The 19,212-nt window shown below is 41.1% G+C and overlaps 2 protein-coding genes across 4 annotated transcripts in view; one reads left to right on the top strand and one right to left on the bottom strand.

The window, feature by feature from the left end:
• Positions 1–3,738: 3,738 nt before the first annotated feature.
• On the bottom strand, positions 3,739–5,571 carry METTL18 (methyltransferase 18, RPL3 N3(tau)-histidine; the record flags this gene model as incomplete). Of its 2 annotated transcripts, none has more annotated exons than XM_084211818.1 (2): positions 5,490–5,571; positions 3,739–4,916 (listed from the first exon to the last, which is right to left on the bottom strand). In XM_084211818.1, exon 2 carries the CDS (start codon positions 4,789–4,791, stop codon positions 3,739–3,741), a length of 1,053 nt encoding a protein of 350 aa, XP_084067944.1. In that variant the 5' UTR covers positions 4,792–4,916; positions 5,490–5,571. The 2 variants fall into 2 exon arrangements, with proteins under 2 accessions (XP_084067944.1, XP_084067945.1); XM_084211819.1 differs by having other exon boundaries at positions 3,739–4,919; positions 5,490–5,529.
• FIRRM (FIGNL1 interacting regulator of recombination and mitosis) overlaps positions 5,511–19,212 on the top strand; it is a 28,585-nt gene continuing 14,883 nt past the window's right edge. The window contains exons 1-18 of one of the 2 annotated variants that reach the window (XM_084211817.1): positions 5,511–5,726; positions 6,319–6,358; positions 7,054–7,142; positions 8,324–8,428; positions 8,964–9,101; positions 10,531–10,693; positions 11,018–11,102; positions 11,627–11,765; positions 12,206–12,286; positions 12,609–12,673; positions 14,066–14,214; positions 14,761–14,869; positions 15,361–15,547; positions 15,878–15,960; positions 16,325–16,376; positions 16,658–16,751; positions 17,426–17,607; positions 18,285–18,407. In XM_084211817.1, coding sequence (XP_084067943.1) covers positions 5,628–5,726; positions 6,319–6,358; positions 7,054–7,142; positions 8,324–8,428; positions 8,964–9,101; positions 10,531–10,693; positions 11,018–11,102; positions 11,627–11,765; positions 12,206–12,286; positions 12,609–12,673; positions 14,066–14,214; positions 14,761–14,869; positions 15,361–15,547; positions 15,878–15,960; positions 16,325–16,376; positions 16,658–16,751; positions 17,426–17,607; positions 18,285–18,407 — 1,983 coding nt within the window. In that variant the 5' untranslated portion in view covers positions 5,511–5,627. Of the gene's footprint in view, positions 5,727–6,318; positions 6,359–7,053; positions 7,143–8,323; positions 8,429–8,963; positions 9,102–10,530; positions 10,694–11,017; positions 11,103–11,626; positions 11,766–12,205; positions 12,287–12,608; positions 12,674–14,065; positions 14,215–14,760; positions 14,870–15,360; positions 15,548–15,877; positions 15,961–16,324; positions 16,377–16,657; positions 16,752–17,425; positions 17,608–18,284; positions 18,408–19,212 lie in introns of those variants that run through there. The other variant, XM_084211816.1, reaches the window with a different exon arrangement.

Below are 19,212 nucleotides of genomic sequence, written 5' to 3'. Positions count from 1 at the left end.
GCTTTGATTTATGTGAATTTAAGAATGCTTTTTTTTCCTTTTTTTTTTCCCTAGCAGTAATTATGTTATAGTGAACTACCTCCTCAGTACACCTAGACAGTGTCTGAATTAGCTAACATCACCCTCCTATTGTGACAGGATGTTGCTGTTTGTTTGTTGTGAAAATTACTTGCTACAATTTTGACTCTTTGTTTCATGATACTTTTCATTTAATTTATTTGTGGATTTATTGGCTTGCTGACTCCTAGAGGTAATTCTAGATGGTGATATATTCTAGGTGGTGATATAGTCTTCCCTTTTCTGTGGTTCCTACTGCACTTACCCAGCAGTATCTGGTTGGTGTAGGGAAGCCTTTTCAGCATGCAAGTGACTCTAACAGTACAAACCAGGAAATCTGAGACACTTTAGGCCAGTTTCTATCACCAAAAGTCCTACTGTTACTCCCCTCTTACAGTTGTGATCCATGTTAGGTCACCTTTCTGTGCCTTTGTTTCAGTTGTGGAGAGGAATTTTCTGTTCTCATCCTCAAACCTTTCAGTCCACTCCTCATCAGAAGAGTTCCAAGGTCTCCATCCCAGTAATCTCAGAGCAGAATCTCCTAAACCTGGTGCTGTAGGTCTCTTGGTTGGCACCAGATTCCCCCACTTGCAGCCTGGATTTTCCCCTCCAGCACCCTTGCCTGCTTTTGCATCTGCTCTTTGGGCTTCTCTTTGAGTTCCTGTGCAATGGTTTTCTGGCTGCACTTCAAATACTGTAGGCAGGATTGATTTTACTTTACAAGATTTTGATTTCAGAGCCTGTGTGCCTAATAACCAAGAATAGCACACAAGTCAGTAACCTGCAAATTGGGCACTTCCCAGTTGATTATCAAAGGCTTTTTTTCCCCTAAGCTTTAGTAAAATAACTGTAGCTGCCAGTATACAGACCTAAGTTTTAAATAGCATCATTTCCCAAAACTGGCAAATAGTCTTCAAATGGAAGTCATCAGGTAGTGATAACTCTGTTAAAACAAACAAGCCTTTCAATTTAGTTTCCTGAGTTATTTAATGAGTGATTTTAATCTTTGTCTACACAATACTTACAGGAAAGACATAACTTACACTAGACTTATTATTGTAATGACGTGTTCAAAATGGGAGGGGAGGAAAAACAGTGAAGATTTGGAGTGAGCTGATAAAAATTGAGTTGCCAGCTGATCTCTACCTTTTATTTCTTCATAGAAGATTTTAATGTGTCATTAAAAAAATACTTTGAGGGACCTCCCAATTCAGTTATTTTTTTAGTGCAATGTCATTTGGGGCAATTTAATTTCCCTAGTCATTAAGTAATACAAGTGTTACAAAGTAATGAAAAGTTTATTTTCTTCTATTCCAGTTTGTGAAGTGGAGCAGGGTACTGGTCACTAGGGTGGTGAGGATTTCTCAGGTAGAGCAAGCCTTAATGTAGATGAGGGAAATTACTATTATTTGAAGTCAAAACATCAACAACCTACAAAACTTAAGTGTTGAATTCTATTTCCTCTCAGCATGGACCTGCTGAATTCTAAGAACAGAACTCATCTCAAATATGGAAGTCCCAATGCTAATTGTGCTGACTTAACCTGAGAAAAAGCATCTTCCATTTTCTAATCAGATTCTGAAATTGGAAGCTAATTATGCTGTGTGGGTGTTACTTGTTTTGCAGGTGTGCAGTCACGATAACATTGAGGCTCTGCCATTCTTCCCTCAAAGTCCTAAAAATTCTGATTTTCTATTTGCACAAAACCAGCTATGTTTGAGTCAAATACTGAGTGAAGGCACAGTAATTAAACCAAAGATGGTGAGTTTGATAGTGGAATATTATCAAGAGGAAATGTTATAGTAGAAGATTATAAGTACATTCTTCATTTATTCATCCAAAATTACATGAGATTCTTGTTCCTAACCATATTCTTTCTCATAGAGCTCAACATTTCTTATTACTTGAGGTATGGTTCTCTGGAACTGCACTAGACTAGCAAGTGTAGAACAACTTATTTAGTGCAAGCCATGATTTATCTTAGGATTGAGTTTGAAAAATGACAAATGATAACCCATTTGTTTCCAGCTTCTCTGTTTTGACAGAAAGAAAAATAAAAAGAGCTGTTAACAGTGCCTTCTTGATTTGCCAAAGCTAAAACTTTTTTTGTTCCTTGCTCTGTAGTCAGCAGTTACCGTCATTAAGTTTCAGAGTTGTGCAGAAAAATTCCAAAGCACCACGGCAGTCATGGCAAAACTGACGTTTCCCCTCTCTCTCCTATCCTATGAGAGGCTAAATTCAGTAGTTTCCACAGCATCCCTTTAAAATAGCCTGAAACAGTAGTGAAGGCTCTTCTGTGAAGTGCAGGAAATCCTCTACAACTCTTTATCTTAATAGCAGGAGGTTCAAAATAGGAACCTTGGCATTGACTTCCAGCACCTCCAGTGATGGAAACTTGATGGCATAGTTAAAGTGATTTAGATCACTGCTGTACTAAGTTTCTTTCCATCCCCTCAGACTATTTCCTTCTGCTCTACACTGAAGATCCTTGCATCCAGTTTACAGCTGTGGTCACTGTCTCCAAGTTTATATTTCTGCAAAGGTACCCCAAGCAGTGCACGATGACAGCAGCTGTCTAAGAGCTTTCTGTCTGGTTTGGGCCAGGGCAAAACATGCAGTGGATTTCTTCCTTTTGTTTGAATTTCCAGTGGCAGTGAGTGCTCAAGACCAGGTTGTGTAGTTCTGCAGTGATCTCTTCAGCAACATCACTGTCTTCAGCCTAGGGAACTGCCTTATATGGCAGTCTTTTCTGAGTGCTTTCTGTCCTGCCAAACTGCTGTGAAAAGACTGAAGACATGTGGATGTTTAGTAGTACCCCCAGCAAGTTTAGAAAAAGGGGCAATTAATTTCTGGAAAAATCTTGTTTAAAACAGTACAGCAATCTATTAAACTCCTGTAACAGCACAGTTTTTCTCCTTTTCCAGTTATCTCCTAAAGCTCAGTTCTATCATCATCCTCCAGTATTTAATTTGTAGGTTTGTTGGTTGGTAGAAGGAGCTTATCTTGTGTAGAATATTCTTTCAAGTCAGCTTCTAAACCAGCATGGCTTTTTCTAATTCCTTGCTAAAATTTCCTTAGCCTACGACAAAATCTGAATGTGAAAATTTACAGACCACGGTGGTTAATATTGTTACACTCTTTAAAGGGCTTGAATACATCACGTGTGCATTACACATGGAAATATTACATGGATTCCTGAGATCCCCGTGAGTGATAAATACAATCACATCCCCCTCTGCTGGCAAAGCAGCAGAGCTCAGAGGAGTGTGGTCTCTGCCTGAATCTGGCTGCAGTCAGGCTACCCAACCCTTGAGAAAAGCCTCTTGTGCTAATTTTGGATGCTAAATTTACCTCGTTCAGCCACAATACCTCATGTATGTCATTCCTGTGATGTACAATTCTGCTGCTCACAGAGAATGTGAAAGCCTGGCTGGAGACAATGACTTGCTTAACTTTTGTATGTAAATTAATTATCATTAACAGATGCTGCTTTAAACAGAACTCTATGCAAAATCAACATCAGAAAAGTCCCCCACTTCTAGTCAGACACTAGAATTTGTCAAATATTTCCACAACCACCATCCTTAATTTGTTAAACCAGAATAACAGAGGAAAAAGCAAAGAGAGACATGAGGATTAAAACATTTTTCAGTTATTTTTTGGAAGATCAATAGTTTAATTTTAACAGGAATTTTTAAAGGCAATTTCCATAATGCATCGCTGCAGACCCTGATCAATTGTTTTAACCATACTGGTTTTTAACACGTTTTTGTCTTCAATGAACTTCTCAAAGAGACAGACACCACCACCAACTCCAAAATAATGCACTTTGCTTGCCAAATACACACAGCCATTTCTATCCAGGAGCTGAGCCAGTGTATCATGCAAAGCACTGTAGTACTCAGGATTATAGATAGTCTCAGAGGTGAGAATTATATCATACTTCATACAGGGTTTGTTGCAGTTTGACAGGAGCTGGCTGAATTGAGACCACTCTCCAGAAAAAAATCTGCATCTGTTGAGCACATCAGGTGAGCCCTCTGCTTTCCTGGGCCTCTTTGAAGGAGGCTTGCTGGCTTTTCTGTCCTTCCCACTGCCCATCCTCCTGCCTTCACTGATACAGTTGGCCACCACATTAGGCAAGGTTATTTCATCAATCACTGTGCTGTTGTAGTCCTGAAAATGGACTCTGGCAGCTTCACTCTGTAAAGCAACAATTCCCAACAATCCAGCCCCGCAGCCAAGATCCAATACAGTCTTGTTGGTAAATTCTATTTCAGCCTCAGACAAGTAGTCCATGAGATCAAAGGTGCATTCCCAGATTTTCAGCCCTCCTTCATAGACTCCTGGGATGAGATCAGAGTGAGAACAAACACTTTTGGACACAATGCCTTCGCTGTCAGCATCACCTGAACATGTCATTTCCACTACAGACAGCTTTACATGATACAGACCCAATACTGTTTCCATGACTTTATTTTCCAATACTTTGTTGAGATCTTGAGGAATGCTGTGCTCCTTGGCAGCTTTCACACAGAGGTTTGTCTTCAAAGCTGCCTCATCCTGGTGCTTAGCAGCATCCACCTTCGGGCTGGGCTTTGCTGCAAGATCGACAGTTCCCCTGCTCTTTTCCCTGGATTCCTGCTTGTGTTCTGGAGAGCACAGCAGTAAGAAGTGAGCGTCTGCCTCGCTGTTCTCATTTTCATCAACAGCAAAATTAAATTGAAAATCCATTTTCAGGAATAACAGTTTTTAAAAAACTTAATTTATTACAGCCAAGCTTTTGTGTAGGTATTGTTGCAGGACACAGTATTTTGCTGGTGCAGTATCAGATGTCTTGCCAAGAGCCAGGTGAACTGCTGCTGGAAAGAAGAGTAAATAGTTTTATGTATCATTAATATCAGCACAAACCGTCTAGTTGTAGAATCCTGATTTTCATTACCAGGCTCTCCCGGAAAGCCGTGGAGTCTCCCTCTGGAAACATTCCAAATCCACCTGGACGCGTCTCTGTGTCACCAGCTCTGGGGCACGCTGCCTTGGCAGGGAGCTTGGACCGGATGATCTCCAGGGCTCCCTTCCAACCCTAACTATTCTGTAATTTTAAAAGCCCGCTTTCTAACGACTTAAGACCCCATCTCACATACAAGCGAATTAGGACCGCTGCCAGCTCCGCTACGACTCACATTTCACACTCAGCGTTTCAAGGCGCGGCGCGGCCCCGGTGCTGCCGCGCGCTCCGGGTTCGGGGCTCCGGGAGCGTTTCCCTCCCGCTTTCCCCGCGCCGTGCCCGCACCCACCGCGGCCGGGGTTCGGGGCTCCGGGAGCGTTTCCCTCCCGCTTTCCCCGCGCCGTGCCCGCACCCACCCGTGGCCGGGGTTCGGGGCTCCGGGAGAGTTTCCCTCCCGCTTTCCCCGCGCCGTACCCGTACCCACCGCGGCCGCCGCTCGCTCCGGGCCATCCTCCGCCGCTCCCACGTGCGGCCGCTTCCGCTTCCTCGGGCGCGGGGCCTTGTGGGAGCTCCGCCGCCGTTCCCGCCGCTGCCCCGCGCTGAGGGGAGCGCGGCCGCCGCCATGTCCCAGGCGGACCCCGAGCTGCTCCTGCGGGAGCTGGACGGCTGGGACTGGGAGCTCTGCCGCCGGGAGCTGCCCGCCGTGCTGCCCCGGCTCCTGATATCCTTCCCAGCAGGGCTCTGGGGTGGCTGTGGGAAAGGCACACGAGTGGTATTGGAGGGGCTCTGTGTGTGTGTGCGCTTCCTTCGGAGTTCCGCGGTCCGACGGAATGTGTGTGAGGGAGAGCGGTGGGATCTTCGTGAGGGGCCGGGTGCCGGGAATTTCGCTGGACGCGGGTACCGCCTTTCCCTGCAATAAAACATTCATAGTGTCTAGAACATCGCGTGTGGTTCATTTAGCACCGTAGATAATCTCCGACACACCTCTCACCTACCCCCCCCCCCCAAAAAAAAAAAAAAAAAAAAAAAACAAAAAAAACAAAAGAAACCCAAATCCCTAAAAAAACCAAACCACACACCACCGAAAAAAAATCCCCAAAAAAATCCAGCCCCTCAAGACTTACTCCCTAATACATTTTGGAAAAACTGTTGATCCTGTGGGTGCTCTGGTCTATCAGCCTGTCTTGGTTGTGGAGCATCCCCACCAATTTCATAGGAACGTGAGACAGTGATAGAAGTCACTGTGGCTTCTGCAGGTGCTTTAAAGATAGCCTTTATAGCAGAACAAATTTGATTTTCTTTAACGTTTTTACTCGATGTATGAAGAGTCTGAGGACTGGACTGAGCATATTCGTAAGTAATGGCTAAGAAGTGCCTCTTCCTGTGGAGCCCTGTATTGCAATTGCATTAAAATTAAAATCACTGCAGTGCTTAAAATACTTCTGCTACAACTTTTCGGAGTCTTCAGCAATCCTGCTGGACCTTGCACACTTTAATAACTACACATTGATTAAGTTTTATAAGTGCCCCTATAGAAACTCTGCATCTAAGGCTGCTTTTTCCTTTCTGTTACCTCTGATCTTTAAATGCACAAAAAAAAGGGTGTTTTTATCTGGTGTTTTATTGTCTTTTGGGCTGTTACCTTCCAGGTGACTAAGCTGATAGTTTAAAGAAAATGATGCTTATATGTAACTTTATGAGTGTTGCTAAAACTGTTACATTGCATATTCTGTTGCATTGTAAAATGTGCTACTGTTTGCAGTTTGGCATGTGGCAAATTCTGGATCTCTAGGCTGGCACTTGTGCTCAGCCTTCAGCGAAGTTTAGTCAGGTGTGCTGCTGTTTTTGATGGGTTTGTGCATGTTGGAGCTATTACAGTTACTTGATTTTTCAGATAATGTATGTGTGTTTTCATGCATTTCAGATAAGGCAAATGCTCTGTTGCCTGTCTCAGAATCAAGTACCCGATTTGCTTTTGCTTTCTGCATCCTCTGGTAGGTTGCTGTATATTTCTGAGAATTACACATTGTGAATGTTTTTCTTTGCAGGTATTCTGAGGATCCTGACTGAAATGTTTTTGCCACATATCAGCCTTGAAGATGTGGAAGGAGTTTTTTTCTCAAAAGTATTACCTAAGGTAGGACAGCTTCAGTTAACTGTGGAATTGTCTGTCAGTCCAGTGTTAGAACCTGCTTACATTGCAGTGATTCTTTGGGGTTGCACAACATCTATGAGATACAAAAATTGAAATTTACCTGTTAAGAGTTTTCACAGTGTTGTGTTGAATTGTTTATGTGATTGTTCTCGTTCTTTACAGTAGGGAGAGAATCAAATATACAGTGTTATGCTTTCTATATTCAGCAATAGACTTGGGTTTATTTCTTTCTGAGAAGATTGGGCTTTTTATAAAAGGACCAAGGTGGAGAATTTTTAAGTGAGGGAGCTTCTCAGGACAAGTAACCTGAAGACATCAATACTCCCATATCACAAATGAATGTTGTGAAATTTGTGAATGAATATAGTGAATAATCTTTTAGACCATACTGACCTCACATATGTTTTCTTTTTTGATTAAATGATGGAGAATTTTGTGCCATAGGTATATTAAAATTAGTGCTTGCATTTCAAATGAAATGAAGAGGTGCCAAATTACTGATTTAAGTTTCAAGACTCATCTTGTCCATTTTAAGAAGTCAGTAAAAATGGCCACTTGATTTTCCTTTCTCTTATTTTATCTCAAGTAACAAGTTTTTGGAGATTACAAGAAAATTGTCTCATAATAGGCATGTCCTGATAAAAGATTGCTGTACCACTGTTTATCCTGCATGTGCCTCAAAAGTCTTTGAGTGTCTTTGCAGTCTTAAAAATAACACTCATCCAAAAACCTCAACTAAAGTAGAAATAGGTGTTGTCTGTATGTCACAGACTTTTTTTTTTAATGTATTCAAAATGTTAATCATTCTCAACAAACTAATATTTTTTCTGAGAAAAAATGAAAATATTATTTAAAATCATGTGGTTTGGTATATATTTCATGAAAATTAGTTGCATTTTTAGCAACAGATCTTAGAAAAAATAATGCCTATAATATCTTCTGTCTAGAATATATATATATATATGTATAAATGGTTTTTGTTTCTTGTTATATCATGCTTTATGACTGAAATGCTGCAAAATGTTTTCTGCTGTAATTCCTCTCTGTGCCCCTATGCCAAGGCATCAAGCAGGTATTGAAAGGTGTTATTTGTTTAATCTCTTTATTTATTATTATGTGTACCTTTGTAAGTAAAACGTTAAAGTTTTGTTGTGTTCTGCCAGACTCTCCATTTCTTTGATAACTTGATGTGTGAATTATCCAGCAAGGCCAAAGGACTGACCAGCCAGAGCACAGAGTTATGCAGTACTGTAAGGAGTCTGCTACAGGCAAGTCCCATCTCATAAGCTGTCAAAATAATGTTAACATCACCCTTTGCTTTTACCTAAACTACTAAAAAGCTTTTAGAATGTTTTTTGCCAGCTGCTGGTGGTTAAAATGTAATTTAATCTTCCTTTGTAGTTTAGTTAACATTTTGTGAATTATTTGATTACATGTAGCGTGCAATGCTAATAATAGTTTTAAAAAATCATCTCAAATTCTGCTCCAAGTCCTTCCTGCAGTGGGAATGTGACTCCCCATATTTAAAGAGTGAATCTGGCACCTGTTTATTCATATGTCACTTCATTCTGAATTTTAACATTTTTGTAAATTGAGAGCAACAGTCAAAGAAATAAGGAGTTTTCATAGAGGGTATGGTATTGGAGAAAAGCTCTGGAGCTTCATTCATCTTTAACAAACTACTTATTTATGCAACTAGCAGTGAACTTTAAATGCAGTGAAAATCCAGGTGTATTTCAGCTAAGAAAAGATGCTTCTGGAGGTATTGCAGGAGTGATTGATGTTGTTCAGTCTTAACCTCAGACGGTGGTGCAGCTGCTGGAGACGCTGACAGGCTGCGTGCGCTACGTGTGCTCGGTGCAGGAGCTGTCCCTGCGCAGCATCCACTCCCTGCCCTCCTCCGTGCTCTGCGTGGTGAAGAGCACCTTCACACACTGCAAGGTAGGGCTCTGCTGGGGACACAGAAATCCTGCTGCTCCTTGGCTTTTGGGAAATGGAAGAATCCGTGTCTGGGTGGGCTGTTCGGGTCCAATCCGGCTAGCTATGGACCCCAGCCATCACCATCTTACATGGCCAAAGGCAAAAGACCAGAAGTGCTCTTCTCTACATGGAGACAAATGTCCTCAGTTTATTCCCAGGAGAACCACCAGATGGAAAGGACACACATGGAAAAAAGAGGCCGGGCCAGCTGTCTCAAGGGGCTTTTAAGGGCTGGGAAAGGAGGCTGGAGGAGAGGGACTACAGCCAATGGGATACAAGTGAGGAGGGGCAACGGGAGGGGTAAACCAGGGAGAGACCACTGACACTTTGTTGGGGTCAGGGAGGGAAGACCAAGACTATGACCATGATCTTGTGGTGGTAGGATGCAAATCATGTGAACAGTACAAATTGCCAAACACCCAGTGCAAGCAACTAAATAACTATTTAGTACAATGCAACAGGGAAACACTTTAGAAGGTCTTATTTTGGAATTGTACTGTTGTTGAAGTATAGTTGTACAGTGACCCCAATGCAGGGAATAATGTGCTCTGACTCCATGATTCAGAAGGTTGAACAATTGTTTTATTAAGCTATACTATATTATACTAATACTATACTAAATTACACATTAAAAAGATACTGTACCAAAGAATACTATATTAAAAGAGATACTAAAGAAAAACTGTGACTATCTGCTGGCAGCCAGGACACAGCTTTGACCCAACTGGCCAAGGAATTAAAACAACCTTCACTGGTGTCCAGTGAACAAATGGCAAGTTCCAGAGTGGATTGAAAGCTGAGATTCGCTGGTTTATGTTGGTTACAGTGAGCAGTGTGTATCAGTTTCAGATATGGACTGATCTGGATTTTCAGATGCAACAGTAACTCCCTCTAAGCATTGAAAATAAAACAAGATTATTATAAGGACACGCTAACTTTTGGTCGCCTTTCATCTTCACTTTTAGTATTTCTTTCTTATGGGAACATTTACATCATTTTTCCATGTCAGGACTCAAACTCAGGTGCCATATCTTTATCTAGTAATTCTAATATGAAAGTATTGGGAAGTCTTTGGCATGCTACTTCCTTTGCTGTTGACATTGTCCTGTTTGCTTCAGAAACATGATCTCAGGTTCATACATGGAGGTCTGGTCCAAAGCCCCCTAAACTCACAAGAGCCAGCCAGACCTTGTTAGTTTCCCACGAGCTGCAGGTGAACATATTTTATATTGAGTGCTCAGGGGCTGTGTATTAAGTTAAAGTAGGTACATCTGGGCCCTGTTCTTTTTTTTTCAGAGAAATGTATGCCAAAGCTCTTGGTGTTTTCTGCATGTGAAAAACCAGGCTGTGAGTCCTGAGCTGTTTTACAAACCTGTTCTTCCCATTTCAGGACAGTGAATCGGTGTACTATGGGCACCTGCATTTAATTTCTGACCTCCTACAATCAGTGTTCAAGGAAACTTACTCCCTTCAGAAACAGCTGATGGAACTGGTTGATCTGATTTCCATTGGCTCTGCTTCCACTGAAGATGACATCACATATATGGTGTCAGGTAGACATGGATTTGTTACTTTTTTAGTCTTGCTCATTCTTTTTTTCTTTGGAGAGTATGTTTGAAATTTTAAAACAGGTTTCTGAGTGTGCTCAGTTCCTGCTGTCCTGACCAGCTTTTCAGAAAGCATCATTTTGAACCTGCAATATTTCCATTTTTCTCCTGAAGCCTCCTCTGTGGGTTTGTAGGACAGGGGCAGCACCTAAACACTGAGCCATTTTCCTAATTCATATCTGTGTGCCGGTATTCTCTCAGTATTCTCTTGGGATTGCTGTGAAATCATAAATCTGATTTAACTCTGTTGCTCTGCTGTTATTTCCTTAGTAATCCACACTGTGCTGGAGATTTGCTCTGTCATTTCCAATATGGACCATGCTCTTCATGCCAATACGTGGAAGTTCATAATCAAGTATGTACCTAAACTCTTTGGGTTTTATTGTGGTGTAGTTTTAAATAATGAATGTCTCAATTGCTTTCTGCCCAGAGTTTCTAATACAATTAAAATGAGAGAATTCAATGTAGCTGTTTAGTAAGGAAGTTGAGCTAGGAGGTAATATTAAAGCACTGCCAGTGAAAGCAGGTAGGAATTGGTACGAAAAGTAATAGAAACTTGACTTTCTGTACTGCAAAAAATGCAGAAGAAAATTTGCAACGCTGTTGTCTGAGTGAGGAGCATTAAGAGGTCTGACCTGCAGTTCTGTAGATGTTTTTGCCTTGAGCTGGCTGTTTCATACTTCCATCCTGCCTCTGCCCTGGCTTTCAGTCATGGCCAACTCAGTTCTCTCTGAGTTTCTGCTTTCAGTGTTCATGGATATTGCACCAATCACTGCTGTATAAAAGGCTAAAGAGAAGAATTCGTTATTTGGATTTGTAAGAGCTCAGTGCATGATCGCTTCTGACAATTAAATACTTGCTTATATTCCTGTCTTTCAGGCAAAGCCTGAAGCATCACTCCCTGCTGCAGTGCCACCTAAAGCACAGTGACATCCTCAGTGGCCTGTGCAAGGACATTCTTCTTTCTTTTGACTCCTGTTTGCAGCTGGCTGAGCAAATGAAGGTGTCAGAAATACAGGTGAGTTAAAAAGCTCCCAGAGCTGCCAGGGAACTTGAGGAGGAGAAATTCTTTGTGCTGTATTATTGCTTGGAGTATTTTGGTTTGGGTGTTTTGGAGTTTTCTTTATTTCATGACAGAATACCTTTGAAACCACCTGAAAAAAAGGCCCACAGCTTTGTGTAGATTGAGGATGTTTTAGTGAGACATCAAGTTTTCACCATACTATGTGAGAATTTCTTTTATTTCCTAAACTGACAATATCCCAAGTTCAGGCAAATCCTTAATATTTCTCTGAAAATGCTGGAGCATACATACTGAAAATTTTTAGTTTTCCACCCTTAGCTTTAGAGTCTAGGGAGAATCAAATGTGAAATAGGTTTTGAACACGCTTAGCATTCTAACTTCCTATTTTACTGTATTGCTCTCTATTAACTTTTAGAACTGCTTCTTTTGAACAGGAGGGCACTGACTTCAGGCTGTTCCAGAAGACAGTGAAACTGTGCAGGTTCTTTGCTAACTCCCTTGTACACTACACCAAGGTAGGTTTTAATACATCAATGCTATGTTAGTATTAAATTTAAGCCTCTGGTCTGCAAATGGAATCATTTTGTACTGTGTAAAATCTTTATGATTTACAGCTGTCCCATATGGGCATATCCATGCATAGCCTGCTTTAATCCTTCCACCTGTAAATACTCACCAGCCTGTGCAGGGTTACTGCTGGGATTTCCCAGAAAAATAAACTGGAACAGGTTGTTTCATGCAGTGGCACTGAGGATTGGTAGGAGAGGTGCAGTAATTAATGTAATTAATAATGGATTTTATTTTAAAAGTATCACTCAAAATCGATGGCTTTTGCAGGAATTTCGTGCCTGCCTCTCTGATTCCTGTTCTCAGTTACATCAGCTCTTTCTTCAGATATACAGGTAGGTGAAGTACAAATAATTGATTATTGATAGTATCTTGAATGAATAGCATTTCAAAATTACATTCTTAAATTACAAATACTTTGAGATGTAAAAATGCACTTCTCATTCCAGAGTTGTTGCTATCTTTTTTCATGTACAGAAAACTAAAATATTTTAAATAAATTAGATGGTTTGGTGTTTGATAGTCACCTTAAACTCCATTCTTGATCAATACTGTGCATGTCCCATAATAACAAACCATTAACTTAGTTGCAATTATATATGCAAGATTTATTAACAAATTATGTGTAGAATATGCAGAAAAAAATTTCTACAACTAAATTCAGGTGTCAGCAGTGCCTTTTGACAGATTGTTTCTAGTTTAAGACAAAGTTTGGAAAAATTTGTCCTGGAGAAAGAGGGGATCAGAAACAGAGTGTCCTGAAATTTTTTATCACTTTACTGTTGTGTTAATAATCTTGTGGAATCTCACAGAAGGATGCTGGTTCTCCTGGAAACAGATGCTCTTTTAATACTACACTTAAAAATGTCTGCAAGTGGTTTATCACTTTCCTTTCAAAACTTTGGTTGCTGCAGTGGTGGGGAAGCATAATAGAACCCAGACTTTATACTAATAATTGTTTCTTCTATGAAATCAGAGGGCTGATTTCTGCCCTTTGGTGGAATTCAAACTGGGTTCTGTGCTGAGATGTGCACCTGAGTTCACTGCATATTCCACTGCAAGATTGGGTGGATATTTTTTAATGAGTTTCTTCTTCTAAGTTTACTCCCCTTGTAGGTTTTTCCCAAGTGGATGATTGTAAGCTTTTATTCACTCAGGGAAACTGAGTGGGATTTTTGAGTAGGAAAGTTGCATTTTTACAGTTCACTTTATAAACGCAAGAGTAGACAGTTTTTATTTCATGATCTCTTGCTTTATTCTCATATTGGTTCTTTTTTTCTTTTATTGCCCAAGGTGTTTTTTTTCCTCTTCAGAGAAGCTGTGATACCCTTTTAGGGTCATGTGTTAAGTTAGTGCTGTGATATTTATGGCTGTAAAATCGTGTATAAAGGTGTTTTCTTGGCTTTTCCCTTTCACTTGACTCTTTGTGATCTGATATGTTATGTATTTTACACATATTTTCTGTGAGCTTGTAAGGTTTTCTTTAAATGTTTAGTAAAATATTGGATTGTGATGCTTATTTTAAAAGCTGGATGCAGAGTTGTAACTCTTGGGCTATAACAGATGTTCTAAAATGGAGAGCCTTTTCTGTCTTTTACTTCACAGGAACTAGGAAATAATGAATTTGCCTTTTTGTAGTTCTTTTGGAGAAAAGTAGTATTGCTAAAAATGCTACTGAGAATATTTAACTTCTTTTTTTTTTTTTTTTTTTTTCCATTCCCCCTCAGCAAATTTCCTCCCAGTCTTTATGCTCCAAAGATCTTGGAAGTTCATCAAGATGAAATATCCCAGGTTTTTCTTGTGGCTCTGGACCCTCTCATCACCCAGCTCCTTCCCTTTAGTCCTTTCATGGAACGAGTGTTAAGTGAAAATTTAGGTGGGTTGAAAGTACAATCCCAGTCTGAGGGGTCAGCATTGACATTTTGATTTTCTGGACCATAATATTCTGTATTCACTTGCTTGTCTCTGGTTCTTCTGTAAGTGCTGTGGTAGAGCTGATTGCCTGCTAATTTGGGTGGATTTTATGACAGTTGATGTTGTTGCTGGATTCATTTTTTCCAAAGTACTCATAGCAGCTCTACTGTTAATCTGATTAACAGAAATCCTGTCAATTCTGCTCTTTTGCATAATTTCAGTCCACATTTGCCACAAACTTTCAAAATTAGATGGATTTTTTTTCTGCTATTGTGTTGGTAGGGGAAGACAGCTTTTTTTCATAAAGTAAATATTTTCTGTGAAAAGTAGCATGCCTGGGAAAATATCAGCTTTTTGTTTCAACAAGCTCTTCTCCTTGATTTCTGCCCTGACCAAGATCTCACAATTCTGAGATAGCCCATCAATTTGCCTCTACACTTGCTTAAAAGCCAGTTTACACACACAGTAAATATATCCAGACAAACACTTGAAACCCAAACGTTTACAGGTCTCCCTCCTGAGCAGCAGCTCCCCCAGTGTCTCCTCCTGCTTACCATAATGGACAAGCTGTCTTCTCAGCCAGAAGAAGTGCAAACTCTCTGGAACACAGGAAAAAGGTACTGAAAAGGTTTTTGTTTTCACCACAGCAGTCATTCCATACAGGCAAACAAAGGGGCTCAGCTGCTGGAGCTTCCTTTGCAACTGAACTTGGAAAATTGTCACTATGGATTTCCATCCTTATGCCAAGACTAACAGGATCTGATGTTCATTGCCTCACGAGTGAAGGATACAGAGATGCCTTTGTTTCTTCAGGGAAGGAGTGGTATTTAGAGTATTTGTAGGGTAGGAATAAGGCTCTGAATGTAACTAAATTAAAGTCTTACACTTTTATGCCTGAACCCTCTAATAATCACCTGAATTGGTAAAAGAGGAAGGCAATCAGCAGCATAAATCTAGTGTAAAAGCACTAAAGTTATTGCTATCTTTTCTGGCTGAAGACAAAGATTTTGTAATTCCAATGTTGCTTGCAGGATTTGAGACTTACATGTCTCTAACCAAACTGTTCTCTTTTTCTCTTTTTTTGTTTTTTTTTTTTTTCCCCTTGCAGCCTGTCTTTGTTTTCAGCTCTCTTCCTCAGTTTCCAGCAATGTTGTGGGGAGCTTTCTCTCCCTGTGTGTTTGCCACAGGTGGTCAGTGCAGGACAGCCAGCAGTTCCCATCACACTCTATCACTATGTCTGTGTCCACCTGTGCTCCTTCATTGCTTCCACACCCCCATCACACTTCCCTCAGCTGGTAAGATTGGGTTTTGCTTATCAATTTGCTTATCAAGCTGTTGTGATGCATAGGTGCTACTTAAAAAGAATGGGTGTGGCTCTGAAAAGATACTCAGAGAGAGCCATCTCAGAGATGGTTTTGTAGAAATCAGCTGTGGCACAGTTGCATGGCTGGAGTTCGGTTACACAGCAAATGTCACTTTTGGGAAAGGGGAAAAGAAAGTTCTTGCTCAGTGGTCTTGGCAATTTTTATTCCTTTTCAGACCAGGGAAGGTCAGGTTGTTATAAAAGCTTAGTGCTTTGTTTTCTGTGCTATTCAGACTGTGCTAATTTTCCTGTTTCTCCTCAGGAGTGTGCCCTGCTGGAAGCTGTGCTGGGTTCCAGTATGATCACATCTCTGCTGGCAATGGACTCCTGGTGCTTCCTTGCCCGGTGAGATGCTCCTAGTACAAGTCAAGGAGGTTTTCCACAGATCCACTTCATTCTGTTGTTTTACATAATTTGCAGTTTGCTTGAGACAGAATTGTCCCAGACTTATTATTTTCAGATTCAGAAAATATTTTGAAAATTAGGAGTAGAAATGGCTTAGCCATTTTTATGTTCTTGCAAGCAAGAGGAACATAGCTTCTCTTTAATAACTGATTTTTGAAATGGTTATCTCAAGTAAATTGTGTCTCTGCAAATCAAGTTTGAATATGTTAGAGGAAATGGCAATTTCTCAGACCAGATTTATGATATTTAGTCTGTAGAAGAATAGGAAGTACAGATTCACAAGCTGCTGTCTCTCATGTTTCAGGTATGGAACAGCTGAGCTGTGTGCTCACCACGTTAATGTGATTGCCCACTTGGTAAGAACCACAGTGATGTTTTCAGTTTGGCACCAGTTTTAATCTGAGTGCTACCAGCAAAGCTTCAAATGGAGATTTTTTCAGTTCTTCAAATTGGCTTAGTAATTAGCAGAAGCAGTACAGTGAAAATAGAAACCATAATGCCCTGCTTATTTTATTTACAGTGTTACTGCTGTGATCCTACATAGCAATTCTCAGAATATCCTGTACAGAATTTGTCTGCTCAGTGGTGATTTTTCCTTCTGTGTAATGAGGTGCATTACTCTTTTATCCTCATGCAGGTGAGGGCTTGGCCCAGTGACTGCTGCCAGGTCCCTGCCCTGGGTGTGCTGCTGAGGCGAATGCTCTTCCTGATGGCCCCAGAGCATCAGGCAAGTACAGCACCAGCATCTGCTGCTGTCAGTGGAAGAGATTTGAATCAGTGCCCTGTGTTCAAACATTCCCTTTCAGTTCTGGAGAAGGGACAACATGCTGAGTGCTCGCTTGCTGCACTTGTTATTGTATTTGTTATTACTTAGTCTAAGTCATTGTCACTAAGTTGTTACTTATTGTGGGTACCTCTTTGTGCAGATGTGCTCTTTAAAACAAGAAAAGCACATTGACCTTTCTTAGAGTCTTGCTGGGTAGCAATAAAGTCTTTTTTTTGACAAAGTATGAAAACAGCACATCTCCCCAGATTGGCTGAAACTGTGTCCTGTCATTGCATCTGTGACATCTGTGAGTGTCAAGGGGAGTGTCCTGTCCTGTCAGTGCCTCTCTGTGTGCCCTGGAGGGGCTGAAGCCCTCTCTTCTACTCACTAGGGCCATTGCTTCAAGCAGCTGAAAGAATCAGTTGATTAATCATTTTGATGTCCTGGATGTGACAAGAGAAATGGCAGTTTCTAAACGTTTTTCATATAAAAAGATGGATTTTATTGAAATACTTTGCACAAATTGTTTCACATAATAAATCTGAAGCAAACCAGCAGTGCATTTTGGTTTCTCATCTTCCAGGCTATGAAATAGTTTTCTGGGGTGTTTAATTTCTATTGCCTTCTGTTTCCAGGTAGAATTTGCTCATGAGTTTCCTCCTGAAGAGGTGCAGAACTTGGCTGTGTGGCAGCACGTGTCCCTCAGAGCCCTGAGCCCTGACCTCAGGGCACAAGTGGCCTCTCAGCTGTGCTCTGCAGGGCTCTCGAGGTGCCAGCAGTGGCTGAACAGCAGCCGGGCCTCGGGAGGGCTCCCTCCTGTGGTAAGGAGATCTGCTTCTCTCTGGAAAAATGAATGAGCTGTGGTTTTTCAAACTACAAGGGTTCTATTGCTGTCACCTCAGTTCTGTTATTCAGTCTGTTGCACAGCTTTTTGCCATGCCTAGCTGGCATATGCGGAAGCAAGAACTCTCATTTTAATGTTTTCTAGTAGTATGCAGCACCTTAGGACCTCTGCTGTGCTAGTGGAGGTTCTGTGATTCTCCAGTTATTCTAGTTGTTGTTTGCTCTCTGGCTGAGCAGATGTCTTTTTCTTCAGAATTTCTCATTTATGCTGTACCTTAACATACAATTCCTCTTCAATTTTAAAACCTGCTGGCTTTATGCAGCATCAAATCTGAAAGATGCTCACTGGTCTCTCTGATGAAGGAACATGAGAAACCAGAGGCTCCCACATGAAGTGTCTGCTGCCAGACTTCTCCTGCCAGTGCAGCAAATGACCTGCAGTGTGTGTGAAACTCAGAGGAGTAATGGGTGGTTTCCCAGCTCTGGAGTCTTTGCTGGCTGCTCTCCTGCTGGATTAGCTGTTCTGTACAGCTGAGGCAGCACATTGGGCTTCTTGCCACCTTGTATCATTTTAGATGTTTCTTAAGAGCCTGGGGTTTTGGGTTGGCTTTCATGTAGTGTGTTTTGGTTGGTCTTACACATTTTTTCCTCCTAGAACACCGCCCTTTCTGTCCTGTTGGCTGTCTGCAGTTCTGCTGATGCCACTCTGGAGGCAGAACTTAGGACATCTATCTTGGGAGTGCTCAGTCAGTTCTGGTCTTTTCTCCAGGCTAAGCAGGTAGGAGAGTTTGCTGCTCCAGCAGTGAAAGCATGTCTTGGAGAGTCTGGTGCTGTTTCCTCAGATTGTTGTTACTCATTTGTTTGACTTGGATTGGACTGTTTCAGTAAAGCACAGTGTACCAGTGCTGCCCATCTGCTCTCAGCTGGTTTTTCTATAGGGCAGGCATGAGCTCTGGGAAGCTTGAGTTTGAATTTCCTGAATGTTACATATATGGTTCCTGGTTACTCCATCTGTTACTCAGTGTCACATTCAGACTTGCTCAAGGAAAAGCCTGAAATACCTGATTTTGGTTCATACCAGTTACAAATTCAGTGTATTTTAAATATTCATCAGAATGTGACCAAAACTCAGGGGGATTTGATTAGAGCACAGCCCAGCACATGGAGACACACAGGGCCAGGCAGTGTCCTTGTGACCATGTACCTGTTCATGGCTGCAGCTGCATAAAGGAAAGAAAAAAAGGATTGTCAGGGTTTTCATGCTCCAGATTAGAAAAGAAAGTTTGAGAGAGGGAGTGAAGAGCCAACAATGTGCCCCTTCAGAGGTCTTTTCAAACCTCAGCCATTCTGTGAGGACATTTGGCAGCTGAAAGTGAAAAGAAATAGTTCAGATAACCTTTTGGTGTTTATTTTAGTGAGTGGTGGAAAGAGGAGGGTTAAGAAAGAAATGTTCTTCACAAAAATTAAAGAAAATGGTCTCATAAAATATGACTACCTAGAAATACTGATATGAATATTTCAATCTTTTCTTTGCTGCTTACAGTGCAATGTTTTACATCTGTGAAATCAGGCTAACAATTTTG

This window comes from Fringilla coelebs, assembly GCF_963513975.1.
Source record: "Fringilla coelebs genome assembly, chromosome: 9".
NCBI classification, from domain to species: Eukaryota; Metazoa; Chordata; class Aves; order Passeriformes; family Fringillidae; genus Fringilla; species Fringilla coelebs.
The sequence above is the reverse complement of the archived record's forward strand: the minus strand, read 5'-3'. Positions and strand labels throughout refer to the sequence as shown.